The sequence below is a fragment of the Tinamus guttatus genome, unplaced genomic scaffold (genome assembly GCF_059628265.1).
Source record: "Tinamus guttatus ecotype Peru unplaced genomic scaffold, ASM5962826v1 Tinamus_guttatus_pri_ptg000615l, whole genome shotgun sequence".
NCBI classification, from domain to species: Eukaryota; Metazoa; Chordata; class Aves; order Tinamiformes; family Tinamidae; genus Tinamus; species Tinamus guttatus.
Genome location: NW_028289149.1, coordinates 73,654 through 90,354, shown reverse-complemented (window position 1 = coordinate 90,354; position 16,701 = coordinate 73,654). Strand labels below are relative to the sequence as shown.

At 67.3% G+C, this 16,701-nt stretch overlaps 3 protein-coding genes across 3 annotated transcripts in view; 1 reads left to right on the top strand and 2 right to left on the bottom strand.

The window, feature by feature from the left end:
- DNAJB1 (DnaJ heat shock protein family (Hsp40) member B1) overlaps nucleotides 1-16,701 on the bottom strand; it is a 77,802-nt gene that overhangs the window by 21,800 nt on the left and 39,301 nt on the right. The window lies entirely within an intron of this gene.
- Nucleotides 321-4,748, bottom strand: LOC148592389 (NADH dehydrogenase [ubiquinone] 1 beta subcomplex subunit 7-like). The gene is made up of 3 exons (XM_088535105.1): nucleotides 4,615-4,748; nucleotides 2,406-2,574; nucleotides 321-430 (listed from the first exon to the last, which is right to left on the bottom strand). The coding sequence occupies exons 1-3, from the start codon at nucleotides 4,724-4,726 to the stop codon at nucleotides 340-342; spliced, it is 372 nt and encodes a 123-aa protein (XP_088391231.1). The 5' UTR covers nucleotides 4,727-4,748; the 3' UTR covers nucleotides 321-339.
- On the top strand, nucleotides 7,512-14,942 carry LOC148592388 (C-type lectin domain family 4 member G-like). The gene is made up of 5 exons (XM_088535097.1): nucleotides 7,512-7,620; nucleotides 9,803-9,892; nucleotides 11,498-11,648; nucleotides 13,813-13,920; nucleotides 14,804-14,942. The coding sequence occupies exons 1-5, from the start codon at nucleotides 7,512-7,514 to the stop codon at nucleotides 14,940-14,942; spliced, it is 597 nt and encodes a 198-aa protein (XP_088391223.1).

Here is a 16,701-nt window from a genome sequence, read left to right as displayed (position 1 = left end):
GGGTGTCACAATCACTTTGGGAGGGAACAGGCCCCTGTCCCCATTGTCCCCAAGTGGGAATCGGGGGTGTCACAGCCACCCCAGGAGGGGACAGGCCCCTAATGTCCCCAGGAAAGGACAGGGGAGGTGTCACAGCCACCCCAGGAGGGGACAAGTCCCCATCCCATGTCCCCAAGGCCAGGCAGTGACACGGGGACACGCTGGCAAGTCTCAAGGTTTATTGGCGCCACAGCCGTGTCGCTGTTGCCACCAGGCGTCCCCGTTGCCACCGGACATCCCTGTTGTCACCGGGTGCCACTTGTTGCGTTGTTACCGGGCGTCACTCATTGTCACCGGGCGTCACTCGGCGGCCGCCTGTCGCTCCCGGAGCCGCTGGCGCCGCCGCAGCAGCCGCCGCTCCCGCTCGAACTCCTTCATGCGCATCACGTAGCTGGGGACACGCGGCCCCGGTCACCTCCGGGTCACCTCCCTGGCACCCGTGTCACCACCGTGTCACCTTGTGTCACTGCAGTGTCACCTCTACGTCAGCTCTGTATCACTCATGTCACCTCCAGGTCACTCCATGTCACCCTGTGTCACCACGGTGTCACCTCCATGGCACCCCCATGTCACCTCTGTGTCACCTCCATGTCACTCCATGTCACCCCGTGTCACCCTGTGTCACCGCGGTGTCACCTCTGCGTCACTCCCGTGTCACCCTGTGTCGCCACCATGTCACCCTGTGTCACCACAGTGTCATCTCCGTGTCACCCCATGTCAGCCTGTGTCACCTCTGCATCACCCATGTCATCTTGTGTCACCTCGTCACCCCCATGTTAGCTCTGTGTCACCCTGTGTCACCTCCGTGTCACGCCCGTGTCACCCATCACCCTGCTCCATGTCACCTGTCACCCCATGTCACCTGTCACCCCTATGTCACCTCCATGTCACCCATGTCATCCTGTGTCACCTTGTCACCTCCATGTTAGCTCTGTGTCACCCTGTGTCACCTATCACCCTGTCACCTCCATGTCACCTCTGTGTCACCTCCGTGTCACCCCCGTTAACCTGTGTCACCATGTTGGCTCCCCATCACTGCCGTGTCACCCCTGCGTCATCACCGTGTCACCTCCATGTCACCCCATGTCACCTGTGTCATCCTGTGTCACCTCCGCATCACCCTCCTGTCACCTGTCACCTCTCTGTCACCCTCCATGACCCCTGTGTCACCTCCTGTCACCGTGGCCCACCCAGCCCCCAGACACCGCGCAGTGACGTCCCCAGAGTCCCCAGGTTGGGGTTGGGGGGACACCGTGGGGACGGGGCCACCACAGGGATGGGGACACCCAGGGACACACTGGGACAGGGACATCATAGGGACAGGGACATCATGGGGACAAGGACACCATGGGACACCATGGGGACGGGGTCACTGGGGGGCTGGGGACACTACAGGGCCCGCCCTCCTCCCCCCCTTCAGGGCCACCACGGGGACAGGGCCACCCAGGGTCAATGTGACATCCCTGTCCCCAAACCCAGCGTCCCCACCCCTGTCCCCAGCCCGTGTCCTTGTCCCCACATCCCCTGGTCCCTCCATGTCCCCCCACTTGTGCTCACGGCCATGACTGTGTCCTTGTCCCCGTCCTAGTGCCACTGCCCCATCCCAGTGCCTACGTCCGCATGGCAGCGTCCCCATGTCCCCATCCCAGTGCCCGTGTCCCTGTCCCCAAGCCAGCGCCCAGGTCACTGTGCCCATGTCCTTGTGCCCGTGTCCCTGTCCCTGTGTCCCCGCAGTGTCCCCTTGTCCCCATGTTCCTGCAGTGTCCCAGTGTCCCCACAGTGTCCCTGCAATGTCCCCGTGTCCCTGCAGTGTCCCCATGTCCCCGCAGTGTCCCCGCGGTGTCCCCATGTCCCCGCGGTGTCCCCGTGTCCCTACTCGTGGTGCTGGCACAGGTCCCACGCGTGGCGCTCGCGCTGGCACCGCGGCGTGGCCGGGAACGCGTCGCGCTGGCCCTGTCCCCATGGTGTCCCCGTGTCCCCGCAGTGTCCCCGCAGTGTCCCCGTGTCCCCGCGGTGTCCCCGTGTCCCTACTCGTGGTGCTCGCACAGGTCCCACGCGTGGCGCTCGCGCTGGCACCGCGGCGTGGCCGGGAACGCGTCGCGCTGGCCCTGTCCCCACGGTGTCCCCATGGTGTCCCCGCAGTGTCCCTGTAGTGTCCCCGCAGTGTCCCCATGTCCCCGCGGTGTCCCCGTGTCCCTACTCGTGGTGCTCGCACAGGTCCCACGCGTGGCGCTCGAGCTGGCACCGCGGCGTGGCCGGGAACGCGTCGCGCTGGCCCTGTCCCCACGGTGTCCCCATGGTGTCCCCGCAGTGTCCCCATGTCCCCGCAGTGTCCCCCTGTCCCCGCGGTGTCCCTGTGTCCCTACTCGTGGTGCTCGCACAGGTCCCACGCGTGGCGCTCGCGCTGGCACCGCGGCGTGGCCGGGAACGCGTCGCGCTGGCACCGCATCAGCAGCAGCAGCCGGTGGGCGCAGAAGTCCCTCTGCTCCAGGGGCACCTGCGCGGCCGCCAGCTGCTCCGCCGAGGCCACCATCACTGCGGGGACACAAGGGGACACGAGGGGACATGAGGGGACACATTGGGACACGTTAGGGACACATTGGGACATGTTAGGGACACGTTAGGGACACATTGGGGACACATTGGGACATGTTAGGGACACATTGGGGACACACATTGCAGACGGGGTATGGCCACCATGGCTGCGGGGACACCAGCGGACACATTGGGACACGTTAGAGACACATTGGGGACACATTGGGACATGTTAGGGACACATTGGGGACACACATTGGGCAGGGTATGGCCACCATGACTGCAGGGACAGCAGGGGACATGTTGGGACACATTGGGACATGTTAGGGACACGTTAGGGACATGTTAGGGACACATTGGGGACACATTGGGACATGTTAGGGACACATTGGGGACACACATTGGGCAGGGTATGGCCACCATGGCTGCGGGGACACCAGGGGACACGTTGGGACACGAGGGGACACATTGGGACACGTTAGGGACATGTTAGGGACACATTGGGGACACATTGGGACATGTTAGGGACACATTGGGGACACACATTGGGCAGGGTATGGCCACCATGGCTGCGGGGACACCAGGGGACACGTTGGGACACGAGGGGACACATTGGGACACGTTAGGGACATGTTAGGGACACATTGGGGACACATGGGACACACTGGGATGTTAGGGCAATGGCGGGGGCTATGGCCACCATGACTGCGGGGACACAAGGGGACACATTAGGGACACATTGGGGACACACTGGGACACATTAGGGACACATTGGGGACACACATTGCAGGGGGGGTATGGCCACCATGACTGCGGGGACACAAGGGGACACGTTGGGGCACGAGGGGACACCATGGGGACACGTTGGGACATATTAGGGACACATTGGGGACACACATTGGGGGGGTTATGGCCACCATGGCTGCAGGGACACATTGGGAACACGCTGGGGACACAAGGGGACACATTGGGACAATTTAGGGACATATTGGTTACACGCAATGGGGGGGGGGTATGGCCACCATGACTGCAGGGACAGCAGGGGACACGTAGGGGACACCATGGGGACTCATTGGGGACACATTGGGACATGTTTGGGACACATTGGGGACACGATGGGGACACGTTGGGGATGGGCACTGGGGGAGGTATGGCCACCATGGCTGCGGGGACAGCAGGGGACACATTGGGACATGTTAGGGACACATTGGGACACGCTGGGGACACATTGGGACATGCTAGGGACACGTTAGGGACACACTGGGGACACACATTGGGGGGGGCATGGCCACCATGGCTGAGGGGACACACTGGGGACACATTAGGGACACTGTGGGGATGGGCATTGGGGGGGGGGTATGGCCACCATGGCTGCAGGGACAGCAGGGGACACGTTGGGGACATGTTTGGGACATGCTGGGGACATGTCCCATGGGTGGGGGACCCCAAGGGGACGCGTTGGGGACATCACGAAGGACGGCCCAGGGGACAAGGAGGGGGCAGGGCAAGGTCACATCCAGGACAGGGACACGGCGGGGGGGACGCGTTGGGGACACGATGGGGACACCCCCGGGGACAGGGGACAAGGACACGCCAAGGTCACGCCAAGGACGGGGACACATTGGGGTGGGCACATTGGGGACACGATGGGGACATGTCGGGGACATGGGGGGGACACTTTGGGGACACCCCCGGGGACAGGGCACAAGGTCACATCAAGGACAGGGACACGCGGGGGACAAGGGGGGGGCTGGGGATGTCACCCACCCCCCGGGGGACCTGGCCCGGAGCCACCTCAAGGTCATCCAGAGGTCACCCCAAGCCCCGCCCCCGGGCTCACACGAAGCCCCGCCCCCGGAGGAGGCCCCGCCCCCGGCTCCGACGAGACCCCGCCCCGCCCCCGCGAGCCCCCGACCCAAGCCCCGCCCCCGACACCCGCGAAGCCCCGCCCCTCGGCTCCCCACGAGGCCCCGCCCACCCGCCGGGCCCCGCCGCTGCCCGTGGCCCCGCCCCCCTCCCGAGGCCCCGCCCCTCACTGACCGCGCGGGCGCCGCCCGGGCAGCCCCGTGTCCGGCGGGAAGCTGGGCATGCGCAGAGGGTCGGGCTCCACCTCCTCCCCCCCCGCGTAGCGCCGCGCCAGGTGCGCGCCCATGGCGGCGCCCGCACCGGGACCGGCACCGGGACCGAGAGCGGGATCACCGGGACGACCGGGGCGACCGGAACCGCCGGGCCCTGCACCGGAACCGCCGCCGCGCAGCGAGTCCCGCGCCCAGAGCGCCGCTTCCGCCCCGCCCCCCCGCGCGGGCGCCGCCCTCGGCGGGGAGGGGGACTGCGGGGGGAGGGGCCACGCGGGGCCACGTGACCGCCCGGGCGCCCCCGTGGTCCTCGGAGCGGCCCCGAGTGGTCCCGAATGGTCCCGAATGGTCCCGAGCGGCCACCGAGTGGCCCCGAGCGGTCCCGAGCGGTCCCGAGTGGTCCCGAATGGTCCGGAATGGTCCCGAGCGGTCCCGAGTGGTTCCGAGTGGTCCCGAGTGGTTCCGAGTGGTCCCGAGCGGTCCCGAATGGTCCCGAGCGGCCCCGAGTGGTTCCGAGTGGTCCCGAACGGCCCCGAGTGACCCCCTGATGTCCCCACTTTCCCCCCGTGTCACCCTCGAGTGTCCCCCAGTGTCCCCTGGTGTCACCGCAAATCCCCATGTCCCCTCCTGCCATGTCCCTGCTGTCCCCCCGTGTCTCCACCGTGTCACTCCGTGTCCCCTTGATGTCCCCAGTGTCCCCCCGTGTGGCCCCCGAGTGTCCTCTGGTGTCACCGCAAGTCCCCGTGTCCCCCCCATGTCCCCTCCTGCCATGTCCCCCGTGTCCCCGTTGTCCCCCTCGTGTGCCCCAGTGTCCCCACAAGTCCCTCGTATCCCCTTCATGTCCCCCGTGTCCCCACGTACTCCCATATGTCCCCGTGTCCCCAGTGTCCCCCCCGTCCCCCAGTGACACCACAAGTCCCTCGTATCCCCTTCATGTCCCCTGTGTCCCACGTGCCCCTATGTGTCCCTGTGTCCCCCAGTGTCACCCCATGTTCCCCATGTCCCTCCCCTCATGTCCCACAGTGTCCCCCCTTGTCCCCTGGTGTCACCCCAAGTCCCCATGTCCCCCTGTATCCCCACTGTCCCGCGTGTCCCCCAGTGTTCCCACAAGCAGCCCCATGTCCCCCTGATGTCCCCCGTGTCCCCAGTGTCCCCTGGTGTCACCACAAGTTCCCTGTGTCTCCCCCATGTCCCCCCCCATGCCCCCTCCATGTCCCTTCAGCCCCCAGGGCCAAAGTGTCCCCTGATGTCCCCACATGTCCCCTCCATGTCCCCACATACCCCACCCCAACACCCCCCATCTCCCCGTGTCACCCCGATGTCCCTCCATGTCCCCCAATGTCCCCCGTGTCCCCTGTGTCCCCACGTGTCCCCCTTTACCCCCCCCCCGATGTCCCCCCTCGTCCCATGTCCCACGTGTCCCCCCCCCCGCCCCGCACGTGGCCTCCTTCCCCTTTCACTTCCCCCTCCCGGACGCCGGGGCCCCTCCCGGGGGCACCCATGGCGGGGGAGGGGGACCTGGGGACACGTGACCCCCCCCCCCAGGGTGGTGGCACTGGTGGCATCCACAGCCATGGGGCCCGAGGCAGCAGGTAGACGTGTCCCCGTGTCCCCCCATGTCCCCCCTGTGTCCCCGTGTCCCCTCTGTGTCCCCCTATGTCCCTCCATGTCTCCCGTGTCCCCGCATGTCACCCATGTCCCTCTATGTCCCCCGTGTCCCCCCATGTCCCCCCAGGTCCCTCCCTGTCCCCCATGTCCCTTCATATCCCTCTATGTCCCCTCATGTCCCTCCCTGTTGCCCTATGTCCCCTCCCGTCCCCCCATGTCCCCCCTGCCCCCCATGTCCCTCCCTGTCCCCACCATGTCCCCCCATGTCCCCTAATGTCCCTCCACATCCCCCCTCCATGTCCCTCCCTGTCCCCTGTGTCCCCTCATGTCCCCCCATGTCCCCCCTGCCCCCCGTGTCCCTCCCTGTCCCCCTGTCCCCCCACATGTCCCCACATGTCCCTCCCTGTCCCCCCTGCCCCCCTCATGTCTCTCCACACCCCCCCTCATGTCCCTGTGTCCCGTCCACATCCCCCCACGTCCCCCCTGTCCCCATGTCCCCAGGGTGGCTGCGCTGTCCCCGCGCTGTCCCCTCGTCGGTGACGCTCCCGGCGCTGCTCGCGGTGGCCCTGGTGGCCTGGGGGGTCCTGCTGGGGCTGCTGCTGCCCCGCTGTGAGTGTCACTGGGACAGGGACACGGGGGGACGGGGACAAGGGGACGGGGGACAGGGATGGGGACAAGGGGACCGGGATGGGGACGGGGAGACAGGGATGGGGTCAGGGATGGAGATGGGGACAGGGATGGGGACAGGGATAGGGACGAGGAGACAGGGATGGGGACAAGGACAGGGATGGGGATGAGGAGACAGGGAGGGGGATGGGGACAAGGGGACAGGGATAGGGACGAAGGAACAGGGATGGGGACGATGGGACAGGGATGGGGACAGGGATGGGGACGGGGAGACAGGGACAGGGATGGGGACAGGGACACGGGGACGGAGACAGAGATGGGGACAAGGGGACAGGGATAGGGACGAAGGGGCAGGGATGGGGACAGGAATGGGGACGATGGGACAGGGATGGGGACAGGGATGGGGACGAGGGGAGAGGGATGGGGACAAGGGGACAGGGGAAGGGACCTGAGTGGGGACAGGGGAGGTGGGACAAGGACATGGGACACAGGAGCAGGACAAGGGCCACCAGCACGAGCAAGGGACAGGGGACCCGGGACATGGGGCAGGGGACCCCAACACGGGCATAAGAGCAGGGACATCAGCATGGGGGGGCAGAGGGGACACGGGGGGGGGCACGGGGGGACATGGGGACACGTGGGGACCCGGCCAGTGACGCTGTCCCCGCCACAGATGCTGCCCTGAGCCGGGAGGTCCAGGAGATGCGGGAGGAGCAGGAGCGGCTGGAGAGCAACGGTGACACCTTGGGGACACGGGGGACACTGGGGACGGGGGGGATGTAGGGACACGGGGGGACATGGGAGGACATGGGGATGGGGGACGGGGGGACATGGAAACAGGGGGGACATGGGGACACGGGGGACATGGGACATGGGGGACAGAGGACATGGAGGATAGGGGACATGGGGACACGAGGACATGGGGACACCGCGATACAGGGACATGGGGGGACATGGGGTTATGGAGGAGCATGGGGACACTTGGGGACACTTGGGGACACGCGGTGACGTTGGTGGCTGCAGTTTCGGAGCTGGCCCTGGAGCTGGCGACGCTGGAGAGGAACCAGAGCCTCCTGCAGCGGCGCAGTGCGTCCCCAATGTCCCCAATGTCCTCAAGTGTCCCCAATGTGTCCCCAATGCATCCCCAATGCGTCCCCAAGTGTCCCCAATGTATCCCTTGGGCGTCCCCGAGTCACTGTCCCTCACATCCCCCATGTCCCCATGTCTCTGGTGTCACCTGCAGCCCCGTGTCAGTGTCACCTCCATCATCCCCTCCCACCATGTCCCCGTGTCCCCCATGTCCCCATATCCCTTGTCCCCATGTCCCCAATGACCCCATCCCCGTGTCCTCCATGTCCCTATTGTCTCCATGTCCCCATGTCCCTGTGTCCCCCATCCCCACATCCCCCTTGTCCCCATGTCCCCAATCTCCCCCATGTCCCCGTTGTCTCCATGTCCCCATGTCCCCCATGTCCCCATGTCCCTATTGTTTCTGTGTCCCCATGTCCCCGTGTCCCCACTGTCCCCTGTCCCCAGACGCGGAGGCGGCCGCTCTCCTGGAGACGCTGGTCACCAACCAGAGCAAGACCCGCACGGAAGGTGACACACGGGGACACGGGGGACATCGTGGACACGGGGGGACGTTGGGGACATGGGGGGACCTTGGGGACATGGGGAGGGGGGACATCGAGGACATGGCGGGGGGAAAAGCGGGGACATGGGGTGCCCATGGAGGGTGTTGGGGTGCGAATGGGTGCCCCATGGGGGATGTGGGTGCCCCATGGGTGCCCCATGGGTGCTGGGATGTCCCATGGGTGCCCATGGGTGTTGGGGTGCCCATAGGTGTCCATGGGTGCAGGGTCCTCCCATAGGTGCCAAGATAATGTCCCATGGGTGCCCCATGGGTGTCTGGGTGTCCCATGGGTGCTGTGGTTGCTCCATGGGTGTCCGTGGGTGCCCCATGGGTGCTGGGGTGTGCATAGATGCCCATGGATGCCCCTGGGTGCCAAGGTGTCCCATGGGTGCAGGGTCCCCCCATGGGTGCCAGGATATGTCCCATGGGTGTCCACATGTGTCCATGGGTGCCCATGGGTGTTGGGGTGCCCCATGGGTGCCCCGTGGGTGCCATGGGTTCCCTATGGGGCTGTGGGTGCCCCGTGGGTCCCCACGGGCTCTGGGGCATCCATGGGTGCTGTGGGCGCCCCGTGGGTCCCTACGGGCTCTGTGGCACCCCTGGGTGCTGTGGGCGCCCCATGGGTCCCCGCGGGCTCTGGGACACCCATGGGCGCTCCGTGGGTCCTGTGGCATCCATGGATGCTGTGGGCACGCCGAGGGTCCCCATGGGCTCTGGGGCACCCATGGGCACCTCGTGGGTCCTGCGGGTCCCCATGGGCTCTGTGGCACCCCTGAGTCCCTGGGTGCTATGGGCGCCCTGTGGGTCCCCATGGGCTCTGGGGCACCCATGGGCACCTCGTGGGTCCTGCGGGTCCCCATGGGCTCTGTGGCACCCCTGAGTCCCTGGGTGCTATGGGCGCCCTGTGGGTCCCCATGGGCTCTGTGGCACCCCTGGGTGCTATGGGCACCCCATGGGTCCCCATGGGCTCTGTGGCACCCATAGGTGCTGTGGGCACCCCATGGGTCCCCACGGGTTCTGGGACACCCATGGGCACCCTGTGGGTCCCCATGGGCTCTGGGGCACCCATGGGTGCTATGGGCACCCCAAGGGTCCCCGCGGGCTCTGAGGCACCCCTGGGTGCTATGGGCGCCCCATGGGCCCCCACGGGCTCTGGGGCACCCATGGGCACCCCGTGGGTCCTGTGGGCCCCCATGGGCTCTGTGGCACCCATGGGTGCTGTGGGCACCCCGAGGGTCCCCGCGGGCTCTGGGGCACCCATGGGCGCCCCCGGGTCCCCGCGCAGTGTCGGCGGCGCTGGTGGCCGCGTGGCAGGAGCGGGAGCGCAGCCGGGACCAGCTGCACCGGCTGCTCCAGGCGCTCTGGGAGGCGCAGGGTGAGCCCGGACGCCGGGGCCCTTCCCCGGGCCCCGCGCGGTGTCCCCAACCCCCCGTGTCCCTCAGTGGGTCCCCATGTCCCCCCCGGACGCCTGGGCCCCTGGGTGGGTCCCCATGTCCCTGTGTCCCTCGGTCCAGCTCCTCCCATGTCCCTGATTGGGTCCCCGTGTCCCAATGTCCCCCCAGACGCCTGGGCCCCTGGGTGGGTCCCTGTGTCCCTCCCATGTCCCTGGGTAGGTCCCTATGTCCCCATGTCCCTTGTTGGGTCCCCATGTCCCCTCCGGATACCTGGGCCCCTCATTGTGTCCCCAAGCCCCCATGTCCCTGGGTGGGTTCCCAGCCCCACCGTGTTCCTGGTTGGGTCCCCATGTCCCTGTGTCCCCCCCGGACGCCTGGGTCCCCGTGTCCCCCCATGTTCCCGTGTCCCCCCGAGGTCCCCACTGTGTCCCTGTGTCCCTGGGTGGGTCCCCGTGTCCCTGGGCAGGTCCCCATGTCCTCCCCACGTCCCGCCGTGTCCCGCTGAGGTCCCCGCTGTGTCCCCGTGTCCCTGTGTCCCCCCATGTCCCTGTGTCCCCCCTGTGTCCCCAGGTGGGTCCCCAGGTGGGTCCCTGTGTCCCATTGCGGTCCGCGCTGTGTCCCCGTGTCCCCCCATGTCCCTGTGTCCCTGGGTGGGTCCCTGTGTCCCACTGCAGTCCATGCTGTGTCCCCGTGTCCCTGTGTGTTCCCGTGTGTCCCTGTGTGTCCCCGTGTGCCCATGTCTTCCCATGTCCCCACTGTGTCCCCGGGTGGATCCCCGTGTCCCTCTGAGGTCTCTGCTGTGTCCTCGTGTCCCCCTGTGTCCCCATGTCCCCCCGTGTCCCTATGTCCCCGTGTCCCAATGTCCCCCCCGTGTCCCCATTTCCCGCCCTGTGTCCCCATGTGTCCCCATATGCCCATGTCCCCCCATGGCCCGTGTCCCCCTGTGTCCCCATGTCCCCCTGTGTCCCCCTGTGTCCCCATGTCCCCCATGTCCCCCTGTGTCCCCATGTCCCCCCATCCCCATGTCCTCGTGTCCCTCGTGTCCCCATGTGTCCCCGTGTGTCCCCGTGTCCCCATGTCCTGCCATGTCCCCATGTCCCCGTGTCCCCCTGTGTCCCCATGTCCCCGTGTCCCCCCCGTGTCCCACCCCGTGTCCCCATGTCCCCATGTCCCCCCATGTCCCCCCATGTCCCCATGTCCCCATGTCCCAATGTCCCCCCCGTGTCCCCATTTCCCGCCATGTGTCCCCATGTGTCCCCATATGCCCATGTCCCCCCATGGCCCGTGTCCCCCTGTGTCCCCATGTCCCCCCATCCCCATGTCCTCATGTACCCCCATGTCCCCATGTGTCCCCATGTGTCCCCGTGTCCCCATGTCCTCCCGTGTCCCCATGTCCCTATGTCCCCCCCGTGTCCCACCCCATGTCCCCATGTCCCCATGTCCCCATGTCCCCTGGTGTCCCCATGTCCCCCCCGTGTCCCCATGTCCCCATGTCCCCCCGTATCCCCCCATGTCCCCATGCCCCCCTTTGTCCCCCTTTGTCCCCCTGTGTCCCCCCGTGTCCCCATGTCCCCATGTCCCCGCAGGCGCCGGGTGCCGCGTGTGCCCCCCCGAGTGGCGCCTCCACGGCGGGAGCTGCTACCGGCTGCAGAGCGGAGCCGGCGGCTGGAGCCGGGCGCAGGGCGAGTGCGGGGCCAGCGGGGCCGGCCTGGTGGCCATCGGGGACAAGAAAGAGCAGGTGGGGACATGGGGACACCGTGGGGACACGGGGACATGGGGGGGACATGGGGACATGGGGACACCGGGGGGACATGGGGACATGGAGGGGCTGGTGGCCATCGGGGACAAGAGAGAGCAGGTGGGGACATGGGGACACCGCGGGGACACGGGGACATGGGGGGGACATGGGGACATGGGGACACCGGGGGGACATGGGGACATGGGGACATGGAGGGGCTGGTGGCCATCGGGGACAAATGAGAGCAGGTGGGGACATGGTGGGGACACAGGGACATGGGGACACGGGGGGAACATGGGGACAAGGGGACATGGGGACACCGGGGGGACACGGGAACATGGGGACACGGGGGGAACATGGGGACACAGGGACATGAGGACACTGTGGGGACACAGGGACATGGGGGGGACACGGGGACATGGGGGGGCTGGTGGCCATCGGGGACAAATGAGAGCAGGTGGGGACATGGGGACACCACGGGGACATGGGGACATGGGGGGGACATGGGGACTTGGAGGGGCTGGTGGCCATCGGGGACAAGCGAGAGCAGGTGGGGACATTGGGGACATGAGGACATGGGGGATATGGGGGGACATGGGGACATGGGGACACGGAGGTGCTGGTGGCAATCAGAGACAAGAGAGAGCAGGTGGGGACACCGAGGGGACATGGGGACACCGCAGCGATATGGGGACATGGTGGGGACACGGGGACATGGGGCCATGGAGGGGCTGGTGGCCATCGGGGACAAGCGAGAGCAGGTAGGGACATTGGGGGGGACATGGGGACACCAGGGGGACATGGGGGATATGGAGGTGGCCATTGGGGACAAGCGAGAGCAGGTGGGGACATTGGGGGGGATATGAGGACATGGGGGGACGTGGGGACATGGAGGGGCTGGTGGCCATTGGGGACAAGCGAGAGCAGCTGGGGACATGGCGGGGACACGGGGACATGGGGACATGAGGGGGACAGTGGGGACATGGGGACACGGGGGCTGATGGCCATCGGGGACGTGTGTGAGCAGGTAGGGACATTGGGGACATGGGGACACTGGGAACATGGGGGACACCAGGAACATGGGGAGAGGACAGGGGACCCAGGGGGGGCTGGGGACCTCAGGGACACAGGGGACACGGAGGGGACTGGCCTCTATCGGGGACACCCAGGAGCAGGGGGGGCGGGGCGGGGGGGGGGGGGCGGGGGGGACCGGAGGGGACAGTGACACCCATGAAGGACGCAGGGGGGACACTGGGGGATGGGGGGGAGTGGGACAGTGTCCCCATGTCCCCCTGTATCCCCCCATGTCCCCATACACCCCTGTGTCCTCCCATGTCCCCATGTCCCCCCATGTGCCCCTGTCCCTGGTGTCCCTGTGTCCCCCGGTGTCTCCCTGTGCCCTGTGTCCCTCGTGTCCCCTGTCTCCCCCATATCCCCCATGTCCTCCTCTGTCCCCCGGTGTCCCCATGTCCCCCGGTGCCCCCAATGTCCCCTGGTATGCCCATCTCCCTCGTGTCCCCCATGTCCCCCGGTGTCCCCGTGTCCCCCATGTCCCCCAGTATCTCCATGTCCCCGATGTCCCCTCCTGTCCCCAACGTCCCCCAGTGTCCCAAACATTCCCTGGCGTGCCCGTGTCCCCTATGTCCCCCATGTCCTCCTCTGTCTCCATGTCCCCCGGTGTTCCCATGTCCCCTAATGTCCCCCAGTGTCCCCTTGTGTCCCCAATGTCCCCCAGTGTCCCCCAGCATCCCCTGGTGTCCCCTCATGTCCCCAGTGTCCCAAACATTCCCTGGTGTGCCCGTGTCCCCCCGTGTTCCCTACATCCCCTGTGTCCTCCTCTGTCCTCCAGTGTCCCCGGTGTCCCCTCGTGTCCCCAACATCCCCTGGTGTCCCCGGTGTCCCCAGCATTCCCTGGTGTGCCCATGTCCCCCGTGTTCTCCAGTTCCCCCGTGTCCTCCTCTGTCCCCAGGTCCCCCCGGTGTCCCCATGTCCCCTCATGTCCCCAACATCCCCCGGTGTCCCCGTGTCCCCAGCATTCCCTGGTGTGCCCATGTCCCCCGTGTTCCCCAGTTCCCCCGTGTCCTCCTCTGCCCCCATGTCCCCCGGTGTCCCCATGTCCCCTGGTGTCCCCTCATGTCCCCAATGTCCCCCGGTGTCCCCCAGGGCGTTCCTGGCCAGCCTGGCGCCCTCCCACGCCGTCTGGATCGGCCTCCACGACCGCGGCACCGAGGGGACCTTCGTGTGGGCGGACGGGAGCCCCCTGAGCTACCAGTGCGGGACGGGGACAGGGGGGACATGGGGACATGGGGGGGGACAGGGGACGGGGGGGATACGGGGACATGGGGGCACATGGGGGGACATGGGAGATATGGGGGGACATGGGGGGAATATGGGGACATGGGGGCACACGGGGGGACATGGGAGATATGGGGGGACATGGGGACGGGAGGGATAGGGGGACGGGGGGGGATACGGGGGGATATGGGGACGGGGGGGGGATACGGGGACATGGGGGCACGTGGGGGGATATGGGAGATATGGGGGGACATGGGGACATGGGGGGGATATGGGGACATGGAGGCACACGGGGGGACATGGGGACATGGGAGATATGGGGGGACATGGGGACATGGGAGGGACATGGGGGGATAGGGGGACAGGGAGACATGAGGATGGGGGGACAGGGAGACATGGGGGGACATGGAGGGATATGGGGACAGGGGGACATGAGGACAAGGGACATGGGGGGACGTGGAGGGATATGGGGACATGGGATGGGGGGACACGGGGGGGCATGGGGACATAGAGATCCAGGGGGACATGGGGTGACATGGAGGTCGGGGGGGACACAGCGGGATATGGGGGCACATGGGGGGACAGAGGGGACACGGATGGACACGGGGGGGGGCACGGGGAGACATGGAGGGACAGAGGGGGCCATGAGGGGACACGAGGGGATGTGAGGGGACATGGGGACACGAGAATCCCTGTTGTCACTCGTGTCCCCCCCTTGGTGACACCTGTGTCCCTCAGTGACACCCGTGTCCCCGGTGTCACCCATGTCCCTGGTGTCCCCTGTCCCCCCGGTGTCCCCCGTCCCCCCGGTCCCCCCGGTCCCCCCCGTCCCCCCGGTGACACCCGTCCCCCCCCGCAGGCACTGGGCGCGGGGGCAGCCGGACGAGGCCGGCGCCGGGGAGGACTGTGCGGTGCTGGCACCGGGAGGGGGCTGGGCCGACCGGCCCTGCGGGGACAGCCCGGGGGGGTGGCTGTGCGAGCGGCCCTGGGGCTGCTAGGGGACACGGGGACACTGAGGGGACACGGGGACACGGGGACAGCCCGGGGGGGTGGCTCTGCGAGCGGCCCTGGGGCTGCTAGGGGACATGGGGACACTGAGGGGACATGGGGACATGGGGACACGGGGACATGGGGACACCGGGACACGGGGACATTGGGACAGCCCCGGGGGGAGGCTCTGCGAGCGGCCCTGGGGCTGCTAGGGGACACGGGGACACGGGGACACAGGGACATGGGGACACCCTATGGGGACACGGCGACATGGGGACACGGGGACAGCCCGGGGGGGTGGCTGTGCGAGCGGCCCTGGGGCTGCTAGGGGACATGGGGACACGGGGACACGGGGACATGGGGACACAGGGACATGGGGACACCCTATGGGGACACGGGGACATGGGGACACGGGGACAGCCCGGGGGGGTGGCTGTGCGAGCGGCCCTGGGGCTGCTAGGGGACATGGGGACACTGAGGGGACATGGGGACATGGGGACACGGGGACACCCTGTGGGGACATGGCGACATGGGGACACAGGGACACGGGGACACCCTATGGGGACACGGGGACAGCCCGGGGGGGTGGCTGTGCGAGCGGCCCTGGGGCTGCTAGGGGACATGGGGACACGGGGACATGGGGACATGGGGACACCCTGTGGGGACACGGGGACATGGGGACACAGGGACATGGGGACACCCTATGGGGACATGGGGACAGCCCGGGGGGGTGGCTGTGCGAGCGGCCCTGGGGCTGCTAGGGGACATGGGGACACTGAGGGGACACGGGGACATGGGGACATGGGGACACCCTGTGGGGACACGGGGACATGGGGACAGCCTGGGGGGGTGGCTGTGCGAGCGGCCCTGGGGCTGCTAGGGGACATGGGGACACTGAGGGGACACGGGGACATGGGGACACGGGGACACGGGGACACCCTGTGGGGACATGGGGACAGCCCGGGGGGGTGGCTGTGCAAGCGGCCCTGGGGCTGCTAGGGGGGACAGGGGACACTGAGGGGACATGGGGACACCCTGCGGGGACACCCGCCGCCGCGCCCCGAGGTGCCGACTGCACCAACGGCACCAATGGCACCACTGCGTCACCCGTGTCACCAACATCACCCCGAGTCCAATGTCACCCGTGTCACCAACGTCACCCCGTGTCACCCACCGTGTCACCAACGTCACCCCGAGTCACCAACGGCACCTGGGGCACCAACGGCACCCGCCGCGTCACCCACCACATCACCTGTGTCACCGTCACCCCATGTCAGCAATGTCAGCAATGTCACCCACTGCAGCACCTGTGTCACCAGTGTCACCCCACGTCACCAATGTCACCTGTGCCACTGTCACCAATGTCACCCACTGCGTCACCAACATGACCCTGTGTCACCCATGTCACCTGTGTCACCAGCGGTACCCACCGCGTCTCCCACTGCAATACCTGTGTCACCCACCGCGTCACCTGCGTCACCCCATGTCACCAATGTCACCTGTGTCACTGTCACCAATGTCACCCACCGCCTCACCAATATGACCCTGTGTCACCAACGTCACCCACTGCATCACCTGTGTCACCCTGTGTCACCAATGGCACTCACCACGGCACCCACCATGTCACCAATGGCACCCACCGCGTCACTCACTACAATACCTGTGTCACCCACCGTGTCACCCGTGTCACTGTCACCAGTGTCACTTATTGCCTCACCAACATGACTCTGTGTCACCAATGGCACCCACCACATCACCCATGTCACC

Coding starts and splice junctions, on each gene's coding strand:
- LOC148592389 (XM_088535105.1), bottom strand. CDS start 4,726: ATGGGCGCGCACCTGGCGCGGCGCTACGCGGGGGGGGAGGAGGTGGAG. Junction 2,575..4,614: donor GCCCGGGCGGCGCCCGCGCG/GTCAGTGAGGGG, acceptor GTGTCCCCGCAG/TGATGGTGGCCTCGGCGGAG. Junction 431..2,405: donor GACCTGTGCGAGCACCACGA/GTAGGGACACAG, acceptor GCGTGTCCCCAG/CTACGTGATGCGCATGAAGG.
- LOC148592388 (XM_088535097.1), top strand. CDS start 7,512: ATGGGGACACGTGGGGACCCGGCCAGTGACGCTGTCCCCGCCACAGAT. Junction 7,621..9,802: donor GGAGCGGCTGGAGAGCAACG/GTGACACCTTGG, acceptor GTCCCCGCGCAG/TGTCGGCGGCGCTGGTGGCC. Junction 9,893..11,497: donor GGCGCTCTGGGAGGCGCAGG/GTGAGCCCGGAC, acceptor ATGTCCCCGCAG/GCGCCGGGTGCCGCGTGTGC.